At 42.4% G+C, this 20,047-nt stretch overlaps 1 protein-coding gene across 5 annotated transcripts in view; it reads left to right on the top strand.

Annotated features, from left to right (window-relative positions):
- RAPGEF2 (Rap guanine nucleotide exchange factor 2) overlaps nt 1-20,047 on the top strand; it is a 260,250-nt gene that overhangs the window by 98,179 nt on the left and 142,024 nt on the right. For all 5 annotated transcript variants that reach the window (XM_070474910.1, XM_070474911.1, XM_070474909.1 and 2 more), the window contains exon 4: nt 5,884-5,967. In XM_070474910.1, the coding sequence (XP_070331011.1) occupies nt 5,884-5,967 (84 nt within the window). The remainder of the gene's footprint in view (nt 1-5,883; nt 5,968-20,047) is intronic.

Genomic DNA, 20,047 nt, shown 5'->3' with positions numbered 1-20,047 from the left:
AAATATCAATAACCTCAGACATACAAATGACACCACCCTTACAGCAGAAAGTGAAGAAGAACTAAAGAGCCTCTTGATGAAAGTGAAAGAGGAGAGTGAAAAAGTTGACTTAAAGCTTAACATTCAGAAAACTAAGATCATGGCATCTGGTCCGATCATTTCATGGCAAATAGATGGGGAAACAGTGGAAACAGTGGCTGACTTTATTTTTGGGGGGCTCCAAAGTCACTGCAGATGGTGACTGCAGCCATGAAATTAAAAGACTCTTACTCCTTGGAAGAAACATTACGACCAACCTAGACAGCATATAAAAAAGCAGAGAAATTACTTTGCCAACAAAGGTTGATCTAGTCAAAGCTTTGGTTTTTCCAGTAGTCATGTATGGATGTGAGAGTTGGACTATAAAGAAAGCTGAGCACCAAAGAATTGATGCTTTTCAACTGTGGTATTGGAAAAGACTCTTGAGAGTCCCTTGAACTGCAGGAAGATCCAACCAGTCCATCCTAAAGGAAATCAGTCCTGAATATTCATTGGAAGGACTGATGCTGAAGCTGCACCTCCAATACTTTGGCCACCTGATGCGAAGAACTGACTCATTTGAAAAGACCCTGACACTGGCAGGAGGCCAAGGGGACATCAGAGGATGAGATGGTTGGATGGCATCACCGACTCAATGAACATGAGTTTGAGTAAACTTTGGGAGTTGGTGATGGACAGGGAAGCCTGGCGTGCTGCAGTCCATGGGGTCGTACAGAGTTGGACACGACTGAGCAACTGAACTGACTGACTGATAAGATATGAATCTTTAAAAGAAACTGCTCAATAATAAAGACGTTATCAGCAACATGACTGGACCTAGAGATTGTCATATCGCGTCAACTAAGAGAAGGACAAATATATGGTATCAGTTAAATGTAGAATCTGAAAAAGGAGACAGCACTGCTGTATTTAAAATGGATAACCAATGAGGACCTGCTGTATAGCACGTGGAACCCTGCTCACTGTTACGTTGCAGCCTGGATGGGAGGGGAGTTTGGGGGAGGATGGATATACATGTGTGTGTGTATACGGGGCTGAGTCTCTTTGCTGTCCACCTGAGGCTATTGCAACACTGTTAGTCTGCTGTGTGTGTGCTCAGTCACTCAGTCATGTCCGACTCTTTGCAACCATGGACTGTAGCCCGCCAGGCTCCTCTGTCCATGGGATGTTCCAGGCAAGAATACTGGAGTGGGTTGCCATTTCCTTCTCTGGGGGATCCCTGACCCAGGGATCGAACCTGTGTCTCCTACATTGGCAGGCAGATCCTTTACCACTGAGCCAAGCTAATGCCATCAGCCAACTCCAACACAAAATAAGTTTTTTTTTAAAGAGTAAGGACTTCAAAATAGAAGTTTTTGCCACTGGTACCCACACATACAAAAAAAAAAAAAAATGGTACAAATGAATTTATCTTCAAAACAGAAATAAAGTTACAGATGTAATGTAGAAAAATAAGCTATGGTTACCAGAGGGTAATGGAAGGGAGGGATAAATTGAGAGCTTGGTATTGACATATACACACTACTATGTATAAAACAGATAACTGTTTAAGTTTTAAACACACACACACACACATATGTAACTTAGTTGGTAAAGAATCCGCCTGCAATGGAAGAGATCCTGGTTCGATTCCTGGGTTGGGAAGATCCTCTGGAGAAGGGGAAGGCTACCCACTCCAGGACTGTATAATTCATGGGGTCGCAGTGAGTCGGACACGACCGAACAACTTTCACTTTCACAAATGTGTATATAAAACAGATTCACTTTGCTTTACATCTGAAACCAACAAACTATTGTAAATCAATATACTCTGATAAAAGTTTCTTAAAGATCAAGGCATTTTGACTGTCATATTTGGTGTGGCAGGTAGTACGTGCCCACCAAATCCAGTCAAGTGTTGCAATGGTCATTCTCTGCAAATGCCTCCTGCAACAAACACAGCTCTTGTGAGTTAAGATTTGAAGTTTTTGGAAAAGGGAGACAAACAGCTCATCCATCAGGCAAATGACACTATAGTAAGTGGCAGAGGTCTAGAGGACCAGTTTCTTATCTTCACTTTTTAAATCTTTGCCGCCGCTTTCCTGGTATGAAGCGTCAGCCCTTTTTGTAGGATAAGTGGCGGATGTTCAGGGGACCAGAGTGTTTACTGTCACAGTATTTTGTCCATTTTGGATGTGGGTTGCTTCTTCGTGTGTGTTTTCTGATCAGCACCAGGAAAGCTGAGTTTACAAACCTTGTGTTCGTTTTGTCCAGAGTAATTTTACTTCCAAATGGACCTATATGGAATAACTAAGAAGTCAGGAAATGTTTGTTATATTCTCTGTGTCATGGTTCATCTGGACCATGGTGACATTTATTGTGCTTCTTACCTTCATAACAGTTCATTATTTGTGTTTACTGGGTCACGTGCCTACTTAGTCAGTGGTGATCAGCCTCAATTTCCTACTTTTCTAGATCTCATTTCTGTCGACCAGTCTTTTGGTGATAACGGGAGCTTTGTAAGTGCGAGAGCAGATAAGTTTACAAGATAATTCTTTTTCTTCTTTTTGTTTAAGTGATTTATTACTTGTTGTTAAAAAATTTGAACCATTCTTGCATCTGGCAGAACAGAGCTTTACTCGACAGAAATCGGAATTAATAATATATATTGTCACCATATAGGAAGAGAAGTACATTTGCCCTCCCATCCCCCCAAATTAGGTGAATCAGTGTTAACTGCAAAAGCTCATGACTAAAGACTGGAGAGAAAAGGGTATAAATTATTTTTTGAAGTACTTTACATTTTCATTTGTGAAATCATTTTACTTTGATGGTTTCTTTGGAACTAAACTTGATAGTAATTTTCCTTCTTGATTTCTTGAGGCTTTGCTGTTGAGGACTGAGCAGTTGTAAAACAGAGGATGGACTTGGGGGGAAACAGTGACTTGTTGATTTGAGTTAGAAGCAGATAGCAATGAAAATGATTAGGTGATGTTAATTAGTGTTTTAAATAGCTTATTCAGAATCATAAATAGCACCTATGTGTGTGCCTGTATGCTAAGTTGCTTCATTCATGTTTGATTCTATTGTGACCCCATGGACTGTAGCCGTCTAGGCTCCTTTGTCCATGGGATTCCCCAGACAAGAATACTGGAGTGGGTTGCCATTCCCTTCTCCAGGGGATCTTCCTGACCCAGGGATCAAACCTGCCTCTCTTATGTCTCCTGCGTTGGCAGGTGGGTTCTTTACCACTAGCGCCACCTGGGAAGCATTGGTGTCCTTTAAAAACTTTCAAATGGTTGCCAAAATAATAAGATTTGGCAGAGGTTGCTGCAGACTGTTTCAAGTGTGGTTTGCCAGGATGCAGGTTCCATGCCGTCCTCTCAGGAAAGATGGGTGGGTGCGTACCTCCTTCCAGTGGTTAGAATGTGTGCATGGTGGGGAGGTTTGGAGCAGCCCCTTAGAGTCTGAGATGGGGGCCACGGGCTGGGGTGACCGAGCCACACAGCAGGAAGGGCCTGGTTCCCAACACTGCTCACTACTGTCCATGTGAAAGAGATGAACTTTGTCCGTGCTTCAGCCACTGCTGTGTTTGGCTTTCTGTTTTCCTAGCAAGCTGAGCTCTACCCTGACAAATAACTGTGATAAACTTGGCTCTTTAAAAGAAAAAGAACTCAGCACATGGCAAAAAGCACATTAAACAAAGTCAAAGCTGAAGCAGCAACCTGGGGAGAAGGTTGTCACAGTCACAGCTCATGTCTTCAAAATAATAATTTTTATAAAGTGCTTCCAGATAAGAAAAAGTCCCATGGCTTGTAGAGCACTGGCTAAAAGTTATGATTTCACAGAAAAAGGAATGCGTAGGGCTCGTGAACATAAGAAGAAAGGTGCTTTTACAGTAATAAGAGGAAAAGTAAAAGGAAACAGATAGTTTTTGTTGAGCAGATTGGCAAAACCCCCAAAGTGTGATAAACAACCAGGTTCAGGGATGGAATGCCCTCACCCCTCGCCTTGCCGTACCCCCTCCGCCCTGCCTGGCTGCCCGGCCCGAGGGCCCTACACAACCTCTGTGCCCTTGGCTGAGAAGCCTCACCCCTCATCCCTTTGCTCAGATGTGCTCTTTTCAGTGAGACCATTGTGCTCTGCTCAGGGAGCATTTAAAATGACCACAACCCACTCCCATTTTCCTTGCCCTACACTAACGTATTCCCCAGAGCATGGATTTATAATTTACAAATTTATTATATTTATTGTTTATTTCTTCTTTTATTTATTTTTTAGCTTTTTGGCCATGCCACGTGGTATATGGGTTCTCATTAATAGTTCCCTGACCAGGGATCAAACTCACGCCCCCTGCCTTGGAAGCACGGAGTCTTAAGCACTGAATAGCCAGGGAAGTTAAGTGTATTTATTTTTGTGTGTGTATTGCCCAACCAGAATATAAGCCCCAGGAGGACAGGGATCTTTGTTGCTGTTGTTTCCCGAAGTCCCCTAGGCACCTAGAATAGCCCTCATTGAAAATTTGTTTAATATTTATTACATAAATAGACTCTACTAGCGCGGCCTTGGGGAGATGGTGGGCTCCTGAGTTATTCAGTGATGCTGCTGCTAAGTCGCTTCAGTCGTGTCTGACTCTGTGCAACCCCATAGACGGCAGCCCACCAGGCTCCCCCGTCTCTGGGATTCTCCAGGCAAGACCACTGGAGTGGGTTGCCATTTCCTTCTCCAGTGCATGAAAGTGAAAAGTGAAAGTGAAGTCACTCTGACTCTTAGTGACCCCATGGACTGCAGCCTACCAGGCTCTTCCGTTCACGGGATTTTCCAGGCAAGAGTACTGGAGTGGGGTGCCATTGCCTTCTCCGGAGTTACTCAATAACTACCCAGTATTTATCAGAGTTACACTGTCTGTGCCCTTTGACTCAGCAGCTGCACATCTAGTTACTAATCACAGTTAACTCCTGTAGGTACAAGATCATTCATTACAGCTTTCATTTTATGTTTAAATGATTGCATACATTAGAAACCGCTGAAATGAGGGGCAGGAGGGGCTTGCTTGGCTCCCCGGTGCCTCAGTAGTAAGGAACCCCCTGTAAGGCAGGAGATACAGGAGACGTGGGTTTGATCCCTGGGTCAGGAAGATCACCTGGAGGAGGGCATGGGCAACCCACTCCGGTATTCTTGCCTGGAGAATCCCATGGACAGAGGAGCTTGGCGGGCTACAGTCCATGGGATCACAGAGTAAGACATGAATGAAGCAACTTAGCTCACACACGCACATGCAGGGGCTTGCTTAAGTCAGATAAACCACATCTTAACAAGAGAGCTGTCTCCTGATGAAAAGACCTCTGCGTCAGCACATAGGAAGGAACGCCGTAGCACATGCCCTCTTTTCTGTATAAAGAAGGAAAGAGGGTGGAGGGAATGAGTGTTTGTCCATCCTTGTGTGCATGAGGAAGTTCTAAATGATGCCCACAGCTGTGGCAGGGAAATGTGGGGGCTTGGTAGACAGGGGAGATGGGTGGGAAAACTCAGTTCTACTGTTTACCTCTTTGTATTTTTCTTTTTTATGAAACAAAATATTTTCAGCTCAAAAAATTAAACTAAAAAATAAAACTTGGAATGAAAATAGCACATGCTGTAGGTTTAAATATACTGATAGATATCGTTAGGTTATTTGGCTGTGAAAAATCATTTTTAAACATGATTCTAGTGGTTGAAGAATGGTAATTTTGGTACGTGTTTTATGATATTTCATTGTTCTTCACGATTCTGAGATTAACGTGGGTACAATGTGCTTTGTGTGTTTTTATTTTTATTTCTATTTGTTGGAGATAATCATCTGATGTTACTGTCTTTTCTTTTCAGTCCTGATGATATTGGGACCTGCTGGTACATCCTTCTCTCTGGTTCCGTGTTCATCAAGGAATCCATGTTTCTTCCACGAAGCAGGTATTGTATAGATGTTCTGGGGTAGATGATCCATAGAGCTTGAAATCCTTTTGCAGAATGAGTCCTTTTGCAGAATCCCTCTCTGCTTTAATTTCCTATTCTCTGACACAAAGTAGGGCAGTACCCTGTGGGTGTTGGTATGAATCTTAAGAAAGGACTCTCCCGTGTTGTACACACTATTCCAACCCTGTAATGAAGGGCAAGGGTGAAGAATACATCTGTGACCCTTCCCTTCTCCCGGGCTCTCGCTGTGACTTTGGCTTTGGTGCTGACTGTTGATTTGTGACCTGTGTCACTGACATCTGTACCATTTGATGGCCGTGTCTGTGTCTTTTCTTCTGACCTTCAGGCCACAATCTGGGGGGTGGGCTGGGGACAGCTGTTACCCGGTTCCAGTCATCTGTAGTCAGAGAGGGTCAGGGCTCCCCAGCCACAAATGCAACTGCCTGTGGGTGGGTTCCTGAGGCCTCCTGGGACCACTGAGTTTCAGGAGTTATTTTCTTCCCCCTGATTGTATATTTTTTTACAATTAAATATTTTGATTTTGTCTAAAGATTTTAAAATCTTAACTGAGTATCTTTATTTAAAATGACTGAACACATACTTTATTTAAATTGACTAAATTTATTAAAGGGTAGCAATCGGCTCCCCTCCGAGCCTCACCTTCTGTAACCTAACTCTCCTATAAACTTATTATGATAAATTCTTGATAAATCATTCTGAATGGATGAGGGACATGTGAAGAATGTATTTTACACATTTTTCTAAGAAAGAGTGCGTGAGATAAGGAGAGTACGTTTTTATCGCCCGGGGCAGGTACAGAGGTGTGGGGGTGTGCCGGGGTGGCAGAAAGGAGGGCCAGAGGCACCGCCTCCCATGGGAGCACCCCCCCAGCCCACAGCCTCCCCGCCCTCCTGCTGGCATTACTGTCCTGGGAGGATGGCCCATGAGGGAAGGAGGCACCGTTGCCTGTTTGTTTGTTGTTCCTACAGTGTAACTGGGACGTTGAGGGTGCTGATGGGGGCTGTGATCATAACAGAAGTCATAGTTGTAGTGATATTGCAGTGATGAGAGAACGAGGCTTTGTTGCTAGTGCTTTTTTTGCCAGGCATCATTTGGAAAGCTTTATATATAAATCATTTAACTTCATAACTGTCCCTTGAGGTAAGTATGGTTGTTTCCTGCGTTTCATAACTGATTTAAATGGCAGTGCAGGCTGGTGGGTGGTCGCCCATCCTGGAATTCTGCCCGGGAGGCCTGGTGTGACCCTGTGAGAGAGCCCTGTCATCCCTGGGATTCTGTTTCCCAAAGAGATAGAGAATTGACTAGAATACTCTTCTCTTTCCTTCAAACATATGACCTACTATCTGCTCCCTTTCTGGGGGATCTGACTCTATTTCTGAACTTTGAAGTGAGTAGAGGCAAGAAATATTTAAGCATTGTTATATGTTAAAAGTTAAATATAATTTTAATGTAAAAAATAATGGTAATTACCATATAAATGATCAAAGAGAAGGAAAATATTACCTGAAGTCTCATCCAAGATAATGATCCTTTAATATTCTAATTTTATATTCTAATTTTCTAATTTTCCCATTTAACCTTACATGTATGTGTTCTACATACTTAAGAACATACTTAATAAACAATTTAATGTCTTGCTAATTTCAGTTAAAGAGTATGTATGTGCTTGGCTCATAATGTCAGAAACTCTTTATAGAGACTTACTCTTTATGCATTTTGATGTCTGTTTAATGTTCAGTTATTTGAACTTTCCACAATCTGGTTAATAATTGTAAAGGGTAAGTTTTTGATACCTTTTATTATAAATAATGCTATAATGAATGTGCCTTGAAGTTTATGCATCTTAGAGAGAACCGAGGTCAGCAACTTCATCATTGTGATACCATACAACAGGTCTATTGTATGGCTGAAATCTACAGACTGAGTTCCCAGCATGGCAGAGGAACCCTATGGCTGTCTTTCTTGATTGCCAGCCATGTCAGCTCCAAGTGATAGCTTGTTATAACTTGTTGGAAAGGGAACCCGATGTTCTGAAAACTGCTGTTCGACACGAAAGAGGACTTGCAGTTCAGACCTATTCCATGAACACACTGGCTCCCATCTCTTAATTATTTTCAAAGGTGACACAAGTTACTCTTTGGCTGTCAGATGCTGGCGAGTCACGGCTGTAATGGGATGTAATGGGATGAGGAGGGACGGTGTTTCCGACTGAGTGACAAGCCCGCGCTATTTATAGGTTATTTCTTCATGTTGCACCTGGTGACCTTTGCTGCATCCAAGTTGTTTGTTTCCTCTGGGGATGTTGCCTTAGGAACAGTCCTGAAGGGCCCTCTGCTGGTCCTGCCTTAAAGGTTGACAGTGAGTCAGAGATGCTTCCCTGTCCAGCAAACACTGAGGTTTGGCCAAAGCATCCTGTGGACTAGGTGTTAGGAGCAGCCTGGTTTTATAAAACATCCAGTTCATGGGTGACTCTCTCTGTTTACTATGTTTTTCTCACATTAGCCTGGAAATTGGCTATCAGTAACCTGACCATTCTCTTGAAAATTTCAACTAATTTTGAAGATAATTTACCCTAAACAGCTAGTTCTGGATTAAAACACTTTAAACAACATTGTCATATTTTTAACTAATTCTCCTGAAATTGCCTTGATACCACCCTGTGGGAAGGGTGGTGTCCATGCAGAAAATCTGCCATTTGGCTTCCAGATTTCATGAGCTTTATTGGATTCCTCAGTTGACATTTAGGCCAGCATTTTGTGTTTATTTTTTATTTTTGTTTTCTTTTTAGACAGATGAGGATTGTTCTTTATTTTGGTTGTTCAAGCATGAGTATTGTTCCTTGATGAGATTTTTAACATTTGTGGAGCTCATGAATTCCTTTGTGACTGTCAGTGACAGCATGCCCACTCTGCCGCACTGCAAGCCGTGTCAGTAATAAGATGTTGTTTTATGAGTTTCGTTGTAAACCTATTAGGTATTTACCAAGTTTTGAAACATGGATATTTGCACAGTGGCTGTCATGTCACTTATAATGTTACATATAAAGCTAAACTCTTATTTGGAGTACAGTTTGGGTTCTCGAAGCAATCTACAACATATCGTTATGTTTTTCTTTTATTTAAAGTAAATTTAGTGTCTTTGTATGATCAGAAGGAGGGTGAGCAAAGTAAGGCAGGAGTACGGCAGGGATTGCTCTCACTCCCATTTAGGGAAAGGCCAGAGCGGACACTTGGCATAGACGAACACGGAAATCGTATAGACTGTCTGTATTTTTCCAAGCCTGTAAGCAGAGCAGCTGTGGTCACTCAGTGGTCCAGGCATTGCCCTGCTGTTTACGTCTGCTGTCGTGGTAGGTGGGTTGGTATGTTTAGACAGTGACAGGCAAAGGGTAGTGAAGTGTCTTGAGGAAGGCGTGTTTTCCCCCTAAGGTTTTCAAAGGCATCATTAGCAGCTGCATTGGGGCTGGTAAGCAGTGGATGAAAGTTATCTCAGCTGAAGGTGCAGTTGTAGAAATAGTTTTTAAAGGAACGTTTGTTTTTTTGTACATAGTGGGCAGGACAACATTAATGTTTATTGCCCTAATGTGCTCCAAATCCATGTATTTAATGAACTGTAATAGGAATTGCTATATTCTTAAATTTTCTTACTTCTAAAAGTGCCCCACTCTACAAATAGCAATGCCTATTTATAGTAAAGTCATAGAAAAGTAACCTGGGTTAATATTATTTTTCAGTTGCTGACTTCTTTGAAAGGCTGATAATTTTAGGTATTAAAGATAGGCCCAGACTGTTTCAATGTGATTTGGATTGTTTATAGAGAAGGACATAATTTACTTAGGTTTTTGTTGTTTGACCACACTACACAACTTGTGGGGTCTTAGGATCTTAGCTCCCTGACCAGGAATTGAATGCTGGCACTTGGCATTGAGAGCTTGAAGTCCCAACTGTTGAACAACCAGGACATTCCCTTACCTAGGTTGTGTATTAACTCATAGGATTGGGCTCTTCTACTACTAATATAAAGATCATTTTTACACCTATTTGTAAAAAAAAGTAAAAAAGAGTACACTAGATGTTTTAGACATGAAACTTTACTGTTACACAGATTCTTCTTGAATTTATGTTGGTCATAATCTTGGGGCAAAAAGAAAATAAAAAACACTCCTACTAAAATATTGAATCTAGGGGACTTCTCTGGTGGTACTGTGGTTAAGACTACATGCTCCCAAGGCAGGGGGCCTGGGTTCAGTTCCTGGTCAGGGAACTGGATCCCACATGCTTCAACTAACAGTTTGCATGCTGCAGTTAAAACCTGACGCAGCCAAATAAAATACTGAATCTGATTTTTTTGAGTAAATTTAATCATAAAGGCCTCCAAGGAAGGGCCTTTCCATAGAAATGATCATGCATACCATATTTAATCATAAACAGATAATATTTTTATTGCTTTGACAGTTAAAAACTTTCTCTATTTTTAATATTTAGAGCAGTCAGTCAGCAGTCTCTACCCCTTTGTATCAATGAGGAACGAAACGTCAGACTGAAGGAAAATATAAGCCCAGGTTAGCTGTGAGCCTTGGAACTTGGATGATGACAAGGGAAAGTTCATAATGAAAGCTCGGAGCCAAAAAGGTTGGGGACAAAGGCCACACAGAAGGGTGAAGGCTTCTGACGCATGAGTCTTAGGGTCTGGGGATCAAATTTTGTTTAGCGGCAGACATGGTAGGTGAAGCAGCCTGTGCTCTACATGTGGCGTAGAAATCAGATCAGTAACTGGCAAAGTGCTGTCCGTGGAACGGCTAAACATTGAAATGCCATCAAAATTTAGGATTGGTTTACTGACGCTTTTCATATTTGTGGGTTTTTCTCTCTCTTCCTGAAGAGGGTTTGGTAGAGTTCCAATTTTGAGGCCTATTTCTGTATTATTTCCAATATTAGTTGAAATTTGCATTAAGCCCTATCATTTGGTTTCTACGTTCTGGCATCTACACGGAAGCACGGTGGTCTCCACCCTGCGGGCAGGCAGTTTAATACCTGGTTGGGGACATGAGGCAGTCCTATGTGCACCATGAAAAAACTGCATAGGGATCATTAAATGGTATAGTGTAAATCAGTATAGCTAAGGCCACACCAAAGGCAAAATCCTTTCAGACACTGGAGTATTTTAATGTATGTAGATGGTAGTTAAGTGTGGCTCTTGAGGAAGTGAATTTTATCTTTAAAAAAAAAGTTATTTATTTGGTTGTGCCCTAGTCTTATTTCTAGCATGTGGGATCTGGTTCCCTAACCAGGGATCGACCCTGGGCCCTCTGCATTGGGAGCTAGGAGTCTTAGCCACTGGACCAGCAGGGAAGTCCGGAGGGAGGGAGTTTGGAATTGGGTTAATGGTTTAGACTGTTGGGCAGTGGTTGGAAGGGGATCTGGATGCAGCAAAGAGCATGAGTGACAGCTCAGGAATACGCGTGAAGGAGGAGAGTCCAAGCCTGGGCAGTAGGTCCAACAGGGCCGGGAGAACAGGATCATTTTTCTGGACTAGAAGTGCACCCTCAGGCATGGAGTAGTGAGTTGCCAGGCACTGGTGACCGTGGCGGCGGTGGGAGCCCGGTTCACAGACCTGCCTCCCTGGCTGGCAGGCCGGGGCCGCTGGTTGGTTAGGTCTCAGGTGACACCGGCAGCGGCTGAGGAGGAAGCACGGTGTGGACTTGCTCCTCGGTGTCTGTGTCCACGTACCGTTAGCACTTCCCTCCATTGACACCAGATACACCCACGATGTAAAAATTAAAGTATGCTAGGGTGCTTTCAATAATCACATTTTAAATTAGATCTGGCAGCTCTAATGAGGAAAAGTGGGGAAACAAGACATTTAACTAATCAGTTCTGAGAGGCTGAAATAACTATTCTCATTTTGATTCCTATGACAAACAATGACTTCTGGAGATTAAAAATTGCGGGCCTCCCTTCTGCTTGCCAGTGTATGTGATAAGTTAATTGATCACTTTGAGAACTCACTGGTTGTTTTCAGTAGTGAAAGGGGGTGAAACAGTGGAAGAATGATTCTGTGTGCAGTAGGGACTGAAGGTACAGTTAAATACTCCTTATTCCACCTAAAGGGCTGCATAGGATTAGAACATCCTATTCCAGAAAGGGCACAGATTTGTTTTGTCATGTGATGCCATATTGGAGATGGAGGCTGGCATTTTAAAAATAACTCCCTGGTGAATTATGTCATGGAAGGGCATCTTTACTGGGCATGAACTGTATCTGAAAGGTGAGAAGGGCAGTGAAAGGCAGCGTGCTGGAAATTGTCCATCACAGGTGAGGTTTACCCCTAGCATTGGCAGCATCCCAGCAGCGGCAGCACAGATGAAGCCCGGAAGGGAGAGAGTGGTTCTGAAAGGAGGGATGGGAAGATGGAAAAACAAAAGAAAACCATGAATCATCTTAAACTGCCACGTTGAATTTTTAAAATAATGTACTAATCTTACACACCTTCTCACTGGGGAGGTACCAGTGATGTATAACAGGATTAAATCAGATGATACATAAGCTTCTCAAAAGTCTTCTTTATAGCCAGTGCTATTAGAAGTTTCTTGGATTTCTTTAAAAGAAAACGTCATTCCTTCCTTCTTTCTCCCTCCCTTCCAAGAGAAACCATAAGACTTTGACATTTGGGGTGACCTAAAGTGAGTAGGCGACAGCAGAGTTAGAAGGGCTAAGTTATGTTGTTGCTGTTGTGTAGTCTAACTAACACTCCACTGTCTCCCAGTGGATGCTCAAACTCATGTCCACTGAATCAGTGAAACCATCTACCCATCTCATCCTCTGCTGCCCTCTTCTTCTTTTGCCCTCAACCTTTCCCAGCATCAGGGTCTTTTCCAGTGAGTTGGCTCTTCACATCAGGTGGCTAAAGTATTATAGCTTTAGCATCAGCATCATTCACCTTGCCATGAATATTCAGGGTTGATTTCCTGTAGGATTGTAATGATTTGATCTCCCTGCTGTCCAAGGAACTCATCAAGAGTCTTCTACAGCACCGCAATTCGAAAGCCCGAATTCCTTGGCACTCAGCTTTCTTTATGGTCCAACTCTCACATCTGTACATGACTACTGGAAAATCCATAGCTTTGACTCTGTGGACATTTGTTGGCAAAGTGATGACTCTGCCTTTTAATGTGCTGTCTAGGTTTGTCATAGCTTTCCTTTCAAGGAGCAAGCATCTTTTAATTAAGTTATAAGAACTGCCTATCTCAAGCATTGTTTTCTATACTCCATTATCACGCTCTTTTATCACCTTCAGGAGCAGATGATTTGGACCTGTATTTGGCCAGTTAATGAAATAGTTAGTTAGGCAGGGAGTCATAGAAATGTACTTCTGTTTGCTTTAATGTGATCTGCACATATAAACATATGTGTAACTGGATATAGTTGGATTAAAATACACACCTATAGGCATAAAGGTGTGTGTGTGTACACAAGTGTGTACCCAAGTGTGTGTATGAATGTCAGCCAATCCTCTGGGACTTGACTGTTTTCTCTCCTTCTTCTACACTTATTTTCCCCACATCCAGCCCAGCAGCCATGAAGAAACTGACATACCTGTTGACCAAAATGGTGCTCAAACATGATGAGCCTGGTGACTGGAGCTAACTTCCAGAATCAGCCATCACCCTAGGCTGCTAGTTATGTCTCTCTGAGGGAACTTGATGCTTAACGAGTATGCACGGGCCCTTCTGTGCTGACCTCTGTCCTGAGTGGCTCCCTGCAGTTGTTCATATGCGTCGTCTTCTGTCTTAGCCACCCTGCACGTGTAACTGAACCTCTGAGTGCCTGCCTGGACCATGGAGCTGACACACACACGGAGATCTGGCTGTGTGTCGCCAAGGCCAAGGGATAACGGCATTGTGAGAAGGGAGGTGGTCTGTTAGCCTGCTTTTTCATGGAACATCACTAGGGTGAGACTGGAAAATGACCTTGGATTTAACAACATGATGGTCACAAGTGAGCTGGCTCACCGAGTGAGCCCATCTCAGTGAAGCGGTGGGGCTGCTTGTGGAGATAGGCACTGGTGAAAGAGGAATTTTATCATTTCCAGGAATTTCACTGTGGGGAGGAGGGAGGAAGTGGAGTTCTGGCTGGAGTTGAGGGGTCGGGGGGATGCATCTCTTCGGCAGATGCCAGAGTGTGTCTGTGTGTTGATGTGCCTTAACCCAGTGAAGACGGCTTATACAGGAGGGTGGGGGGTTGTGGCAGAAGTGGGTGAAGCCCACGACGGGGCACGTGTTGGCTTTGGAAAGAGTGAAAGTGCTTTACCCTGTTATAGGTCCACGGTCAGAGCCAAGGTCCAGGTGTGGTTGTGAAGCACAGTGGTGGGTGCTGAGGAGTTTGGGCAAGAGAGAGGTTGTGAAACAGAACCTGACTGTGGTCATTTATGTCCCTCCCCAGCCCAGCAAGTGTTTGGGGGCAGGCATGGGGCAGGTGGGAGTGGGGGCTACTGGGCGTTGTTACTCTTGCACATGGCGAGGGGGCAAGGGGAGCAGGGTCCAGGCCCTGGGATTGGAGATACCATGTCTGGAATGCTGCTTCTGTCATTAATGGCTTTATAAACAGCTTATCAACTAGTCGAGCAATTTCTTTGAGTCTCAGCTCTAACCTTTCTTTTCTCCTCTGACAGTTTTTTTTTCTTTCAGCTAATAACACCTTAGGGTTAGCAGTGAGTACATTTGCCAGGTCCCCTGCCTTCATCACCATCAGCAGCACCTTTATTGTCACCTGCTCTGTTAGAGCAGCTGCCTGCTTGCCCTCAAGACTCTTCCATAGTGAAACCATATCATCATTTAAAAGCCCAGACTCTTCTTGTTGATCCCTTGCACAATGAGTTTAAATGGCACTCAGCTGCCAAACAGGCAACACCCAGCCTCCTTAGTGAGATGGTCTTGGGTTGCTGCTCTCTGCTGGGATGGCCACCTCACTGTTGCCGCCTCAGCTCCAGCCCCTCACGCCTCCTCACCCACTGTGAAAACCACATGCTTTCTCAACTGTGAAAGTCTTTAAAGGCCTCAGCTGGGTATTCATCTTTGCTTCTGCAGGGCCTAGCCCAGAGCAGGCATTTAATAAATATTCATTGAATCGTATTGGTTCAGGATTCTATTTTTATTGTGCCCTTTTAAAAATCACTTAAAAAAAGAGCTTAACAATAGTATGAGAACATAATCCCTCTGAGAAATCACTTGTAACAAGCTATAATTTATTGAAAGTCAGGTTAGTATAGAAAAGTCAGGAGGGAATGGGGCTTCAGCATGTTGGAAGAAGGCATCTGGGGAGCCTGGGCTGAGGGCAGTACTCTATCCATTTGGGACGTGGAAGAGGGGAAAGGGCAGGTGGCATCTTACTGTATATTGTTTGCTCTCTGTATTAATTACAGTGAAGTTATTAATTTAGATTGCATAAAGCAATCACATAAATGCAGTAGGAGTTACTTTATTCTCTCCTGCGCGAGAACCCTGAAGGTCGCCAGCCAGAATGGCCCCAGGTCCCATCTTTCTTGCTGGCTCAGAGCTTTCCTGTACTCAGCATCCATTCAGGGCACAGACTGGCTGCCGAGCTCCAGCCATTACATCTGCAGTGGGAGCCAGAAGCAGGGGAAAGATAGATGAGCAAAAAGTTAACTTCTGTCCTTGAAACAAAGTTTCCTTTCACATCACATTGTCCAGATGGAGTCATATGGCAGCTTCTAGTCACCCAGGAACCTAAGATCTGTCTTATTCTGAGGTGCACTGTGTCCCTGAAAATAATCATATACAGATATCCTTCTGAGGGACTTCCCTGGTGGCTCAGAGGGTAAAGAATCTGTCTGCAGGGGGGAGACCCAGGTTTGATCCCTGGCATGGGAAGATCCCATGGAGAAGGGAATGGCAACCCACTCTGGTATTCTTGCCTGGAGAATCCCATGGACAGAGAAGTGAGAAATCCAAGGGGTCACAAAGAGTCCGACACAACTGAGCTACTTTCACTTTCACTTTTCATCCTTCTATGGAGAAAGATTAGAGCAGGAAGCCAGCAGCCCCTTTTAGTTTCCCTCAGTGTCTCTCTGTTACCTTTCTCTATCAGATCCTTCCGTTCCTCAGCCCTGTGCCTCCCTCCCCAGCCCTTCCATCATCTATAACTCCTAACTCCTAGTTGTGCTGCTTGAGCGTGACTCAGGTTCAAGTGTTCCCAGGACACACAGAAGGTAAACATATGTTAAAGAGTTTTAGGAAGCTGGGAAAGAATTCCAAATAAAGCAAATATATCTTGAAACAAATGTGAATTGGGTTTGACCAGAGTTAATGCTATTGAAGGCAGAGTTTAGTTGTGCTTGGTGTACATATATCCTGTGTTAAATTTGAAATAAGGTAGATGTCTAAGTTAAAGGTAGAGTGAAATATATTAAAAGCTACAATGGGATATACTAAAACATTCCCCCTTAGGGTATTGGCTGTACTCTCTGCCGTAGGACACAGCGTCTTCATCCTAGAAAGCTAGCATTGATTTAGCATTGTTTCACCCCTATTCCAGTGTGATACCCAATGCACAGAGCAGTGTGGTTCTCTGGAGAGGGAGCTCGTGGCTGGGTCAAGTTGGGAATTCGGTTGCTATAACTACAGCTGCACAGGTGAGCTGTGCATAAAAGTCAGGCTTCCGTGGTCCTTGGAATACCAGTGTTGGTGGTGTCCTAAAAGAGTAAGTAGTCTTCAAGGGAAGCATTCTGACATATATGTATGTAGAGTTAATGTTCTGTCGCCTCTGATGCGTAAAGTCTTCAGTCAGGGGGCTTGTCATCTAGGACCTTTGCATAAGTAAGTATATGATGTCACCCTGAAAGTCTGTGTTGGCAGTGATGTTTGGATTTCTCTTGCAAAAGTAGATATTATACTTCATAAAGGTTTCAGAGTCTGATATGTGTCAATGAAATACAACAATGAAATGCAACACTGCTATAAGGGCCCCTTGTGTGTGCACAGTTGTTGGGGAAGGGTTGATCTGGAGGGGTGTGTGAATTACTGCTCCACCTGTATGAATTCATGGTGTCTTAAAATACAGAGCAACTCAGTTTGGTTTTGTGTAAAGAAATACCCTTTCAGTGTTGGGAACCCTGAGAGAAAATGGTAAGAGTAAGGCTATCGCTAAGAGAGAAGTTGATAGATGAAGCAAATTATACTTCGTAAAATAGAAATGTCGTTATTAAAATTCAGTTTCTAATTAATCACAGTCCAGGGACCCTCTGTTTTATTTTACTATGACTATAAAATTACTATGACTGTAAACTTGCGTGTATGAAATATAGGTATCTATTATATTTATATGTAATAGACAGCAAAGCTGTATATTTCAGTGTTAAAGAAAATGACTACGCTATACTATGTACCACATTTTATTTTTCAGATGTGCTAAAAATTGTTTAAAAGTACTTCAAGAATTAAGAAATAGTTAAAATAAATTTAAATATAAATTAGACATGTGTATCACTGCCTTTTTATGTTAAAATTTAATTAAGTATAATGTGGGTTTAAAAACTATATGCTTAATATTTATTACTGATTAGAATATTGAAATGTAAGTTTAAAATAAAAAAGATTTGTTTTCTTAGATATTTCTTTTTTTGTCACACATTTATGGCTTTATAGGTGTTGGATATTTTTGCAATTAAATATAAAATATAATTTCTGGTATTGAATGTTCATGTGTTATAGGTCCACACAAACATTAAATAACTGGATGTTCTTAGTTTACCCTTCATCTAAAATTTTTTGAGTGAGTCTGATATTTAAGGATAATTTTTACATTGTAATGACTTATCTTACATTGTATAGCTATAAGCTGCTTAATGTGTCAGTTTTATTAAGAAAAGTTTGCTATTTCTTGGACATTTTCAGGTAATTTAAAAAACTCAGGCATTGGGCAAAATCTGTCCAACATTTTCCTATATTTTTTTACTATATTTTTAGTTCAAAAGGGTGCATTTAGAAAACTGCCATTAAGTATTCATACTTAATTCAGTTTTGCAAGTAGGAAAACTATTAATATTTTATTTCACCAGTCTAAATCATATACGGAATATATGTGTGCATATGTGTGTATGTATATATATATCAGAAGTTTTTTACTGCCGTGGTTCTTTATATACTGTAAAATAATAATTATTATTCAGAATCTTGAGACCATTTCAGTTTACCACCTAGTCATCTGATCTTGATTTAACTTATTATATAATTTTGGAAACACAGAATGAAGAGTTATCTGTGATTAGGGTCTTCTGGGTTTTTAAATCATTATCCTATTTAAGTGAACTTTAAGAAAAATTGAGGTAATGTCAATACACATTAAGTAAAATTTTATATGTTAGTTTCATATATAGTTGATGTGTGTCTATTATACACATACGTATAGTTAATGTTGTGTATGGAAGCATCATTGTAACTAAAGCAGTGGTTTTATTATCTACGTCAGAGTATAGAGTAGTTGCAGGAAAACTGGGTTTGATCCCTGGGTCAGGAAGATCCCCTGGAGAAGGAAATTGCAACCCATTCAAGTATTCTTGCCTGGAAAATCCCATGGACGAGGAGCCTGGTAGGCTACACCCCGTGGGGTCGCAGAGTCGGAGATACTGAGCGACTGATGCACACTGTCCTTCAGATACGTGGGGAAGAGCTACCTGATAGTGATCCAAGCCTAAGCAGTATGTTTTAACTTTTCTTAGAAAGTGCTTGGGAGACAAAAAGTAGAAAAGATCCTGGATTAGAGTCCTTGTATTTGGCAATCAGGGGCTTCCCAGGTGGCTCAGTGGTAAAGAATCTGCCTGCCAATGCAGGAGATGTAGGTTTGATCCCTGGTTTAGGAAGATCCCCTGGAGGAGGAAATGTCAACCCACTCCAGTATTCTTCCCTGGGAAATACCATGGACAGAAGAGCCTGGTGGGCTACAGACCATGGGGCCGCATAGTCAGACATGGCTGAGTATGCATTTGGCAGTAAAGATGGTTAGGAGGTAATATGAACGATAACTGACCAAGCTGAGTCAGTTATTAGATTCACTTGGCTTAGGATGGGTTCTACACTAAGGCCCTGACCCTGGAGACTTTCAGTCACCACAATCTGGGCTGGACCTTACCCTCTCTTTTCAAAGCTCAAAAGCAGATGGTCAGTCAGATCTTAACTGAGCAATTGGGCTAATGACTGTGGAATCAGTAAACACTGCAGTTCTTTATGATCAGTGAACGAAGAGATCCTGGAAGATGCTGTAAAGCTAGGACCAGAGACAGGAACTGTATCTCTATGGACCTGACTAGTGTTTTCATAGAAATAGAATTTGATAGGAGGTGCATGTGAGAGTAGTTTAGGAAGACTAATCATGTAGTTTAGTGACTTGAATTACAGAGAAGGGAGAGGATGGAATAAAAGAGGCTTTGACTTGCTTGTCGGGTAGTGTGATGCCTTTGATAGCTAAAACATAATTTAGAGGGGTTGAGGTGGGTAGTTTAGATCATGGCATCTGGTACCATTACTTCATGGCAAATAGATGGGGAAACAATGGAAACAGTGAGAGACTTTATTTTTGGTGGCTCCAAAATCATTGCAGATGGTGACTGCAGCCATGAAATTAAAAGACGCTTGCTCCTTGGAAAAAGAGTTATGACCAACCTAGACAGCATATTAAAAAGCAGAGACGTTACTTTGCCAACAAAGGTCGAACTAGTCAAAGCTATGGTTTTTCCAGTAGTCATGTATGGATGTGAGAGTTGGACTATAAAGAAAGTTGAGCACCAAAGAATTGATGCTTTTGAACTGTGTGTTGGAGAAGACTCTTGAGAGTCCCTTGAACTACAAGGAGATCCAACCAGTTCATCCTAAAGGAAATCAGTCCTGAATAGTCATTGGAAGGACTGATGCTAGAGCCGCAACTCCAATACTTTGGCCATCTGATGCGAAGAACTGACTCATTTGAAAAGACCCTGATGCTGGGAAAGATTTGAAGGCAGGAGGAGAAGGGGACAACAGGGGATGAGATGGTTGGATGGCATC

The sequence above is a fragment of the Odocoileus virginianus genome, chromosome 12, assembly GCF_023699985.2.
Source record: "Odocoileus virginianus isolate 20LAN1187 ecotype Illinois chromosome 12, Ovbor_1.2, whole genome shotgun sequence".
Classification (NCBI taxonomy): Eukaryota; Metazoa; Chordata; class Mammalia; order Artiodactyla; family Cervidae; genus Odocoileus; species Odocoileus virginianus.
This window is presented reverse-complemented; position numbering and strand designations above follow the sequence as displayed.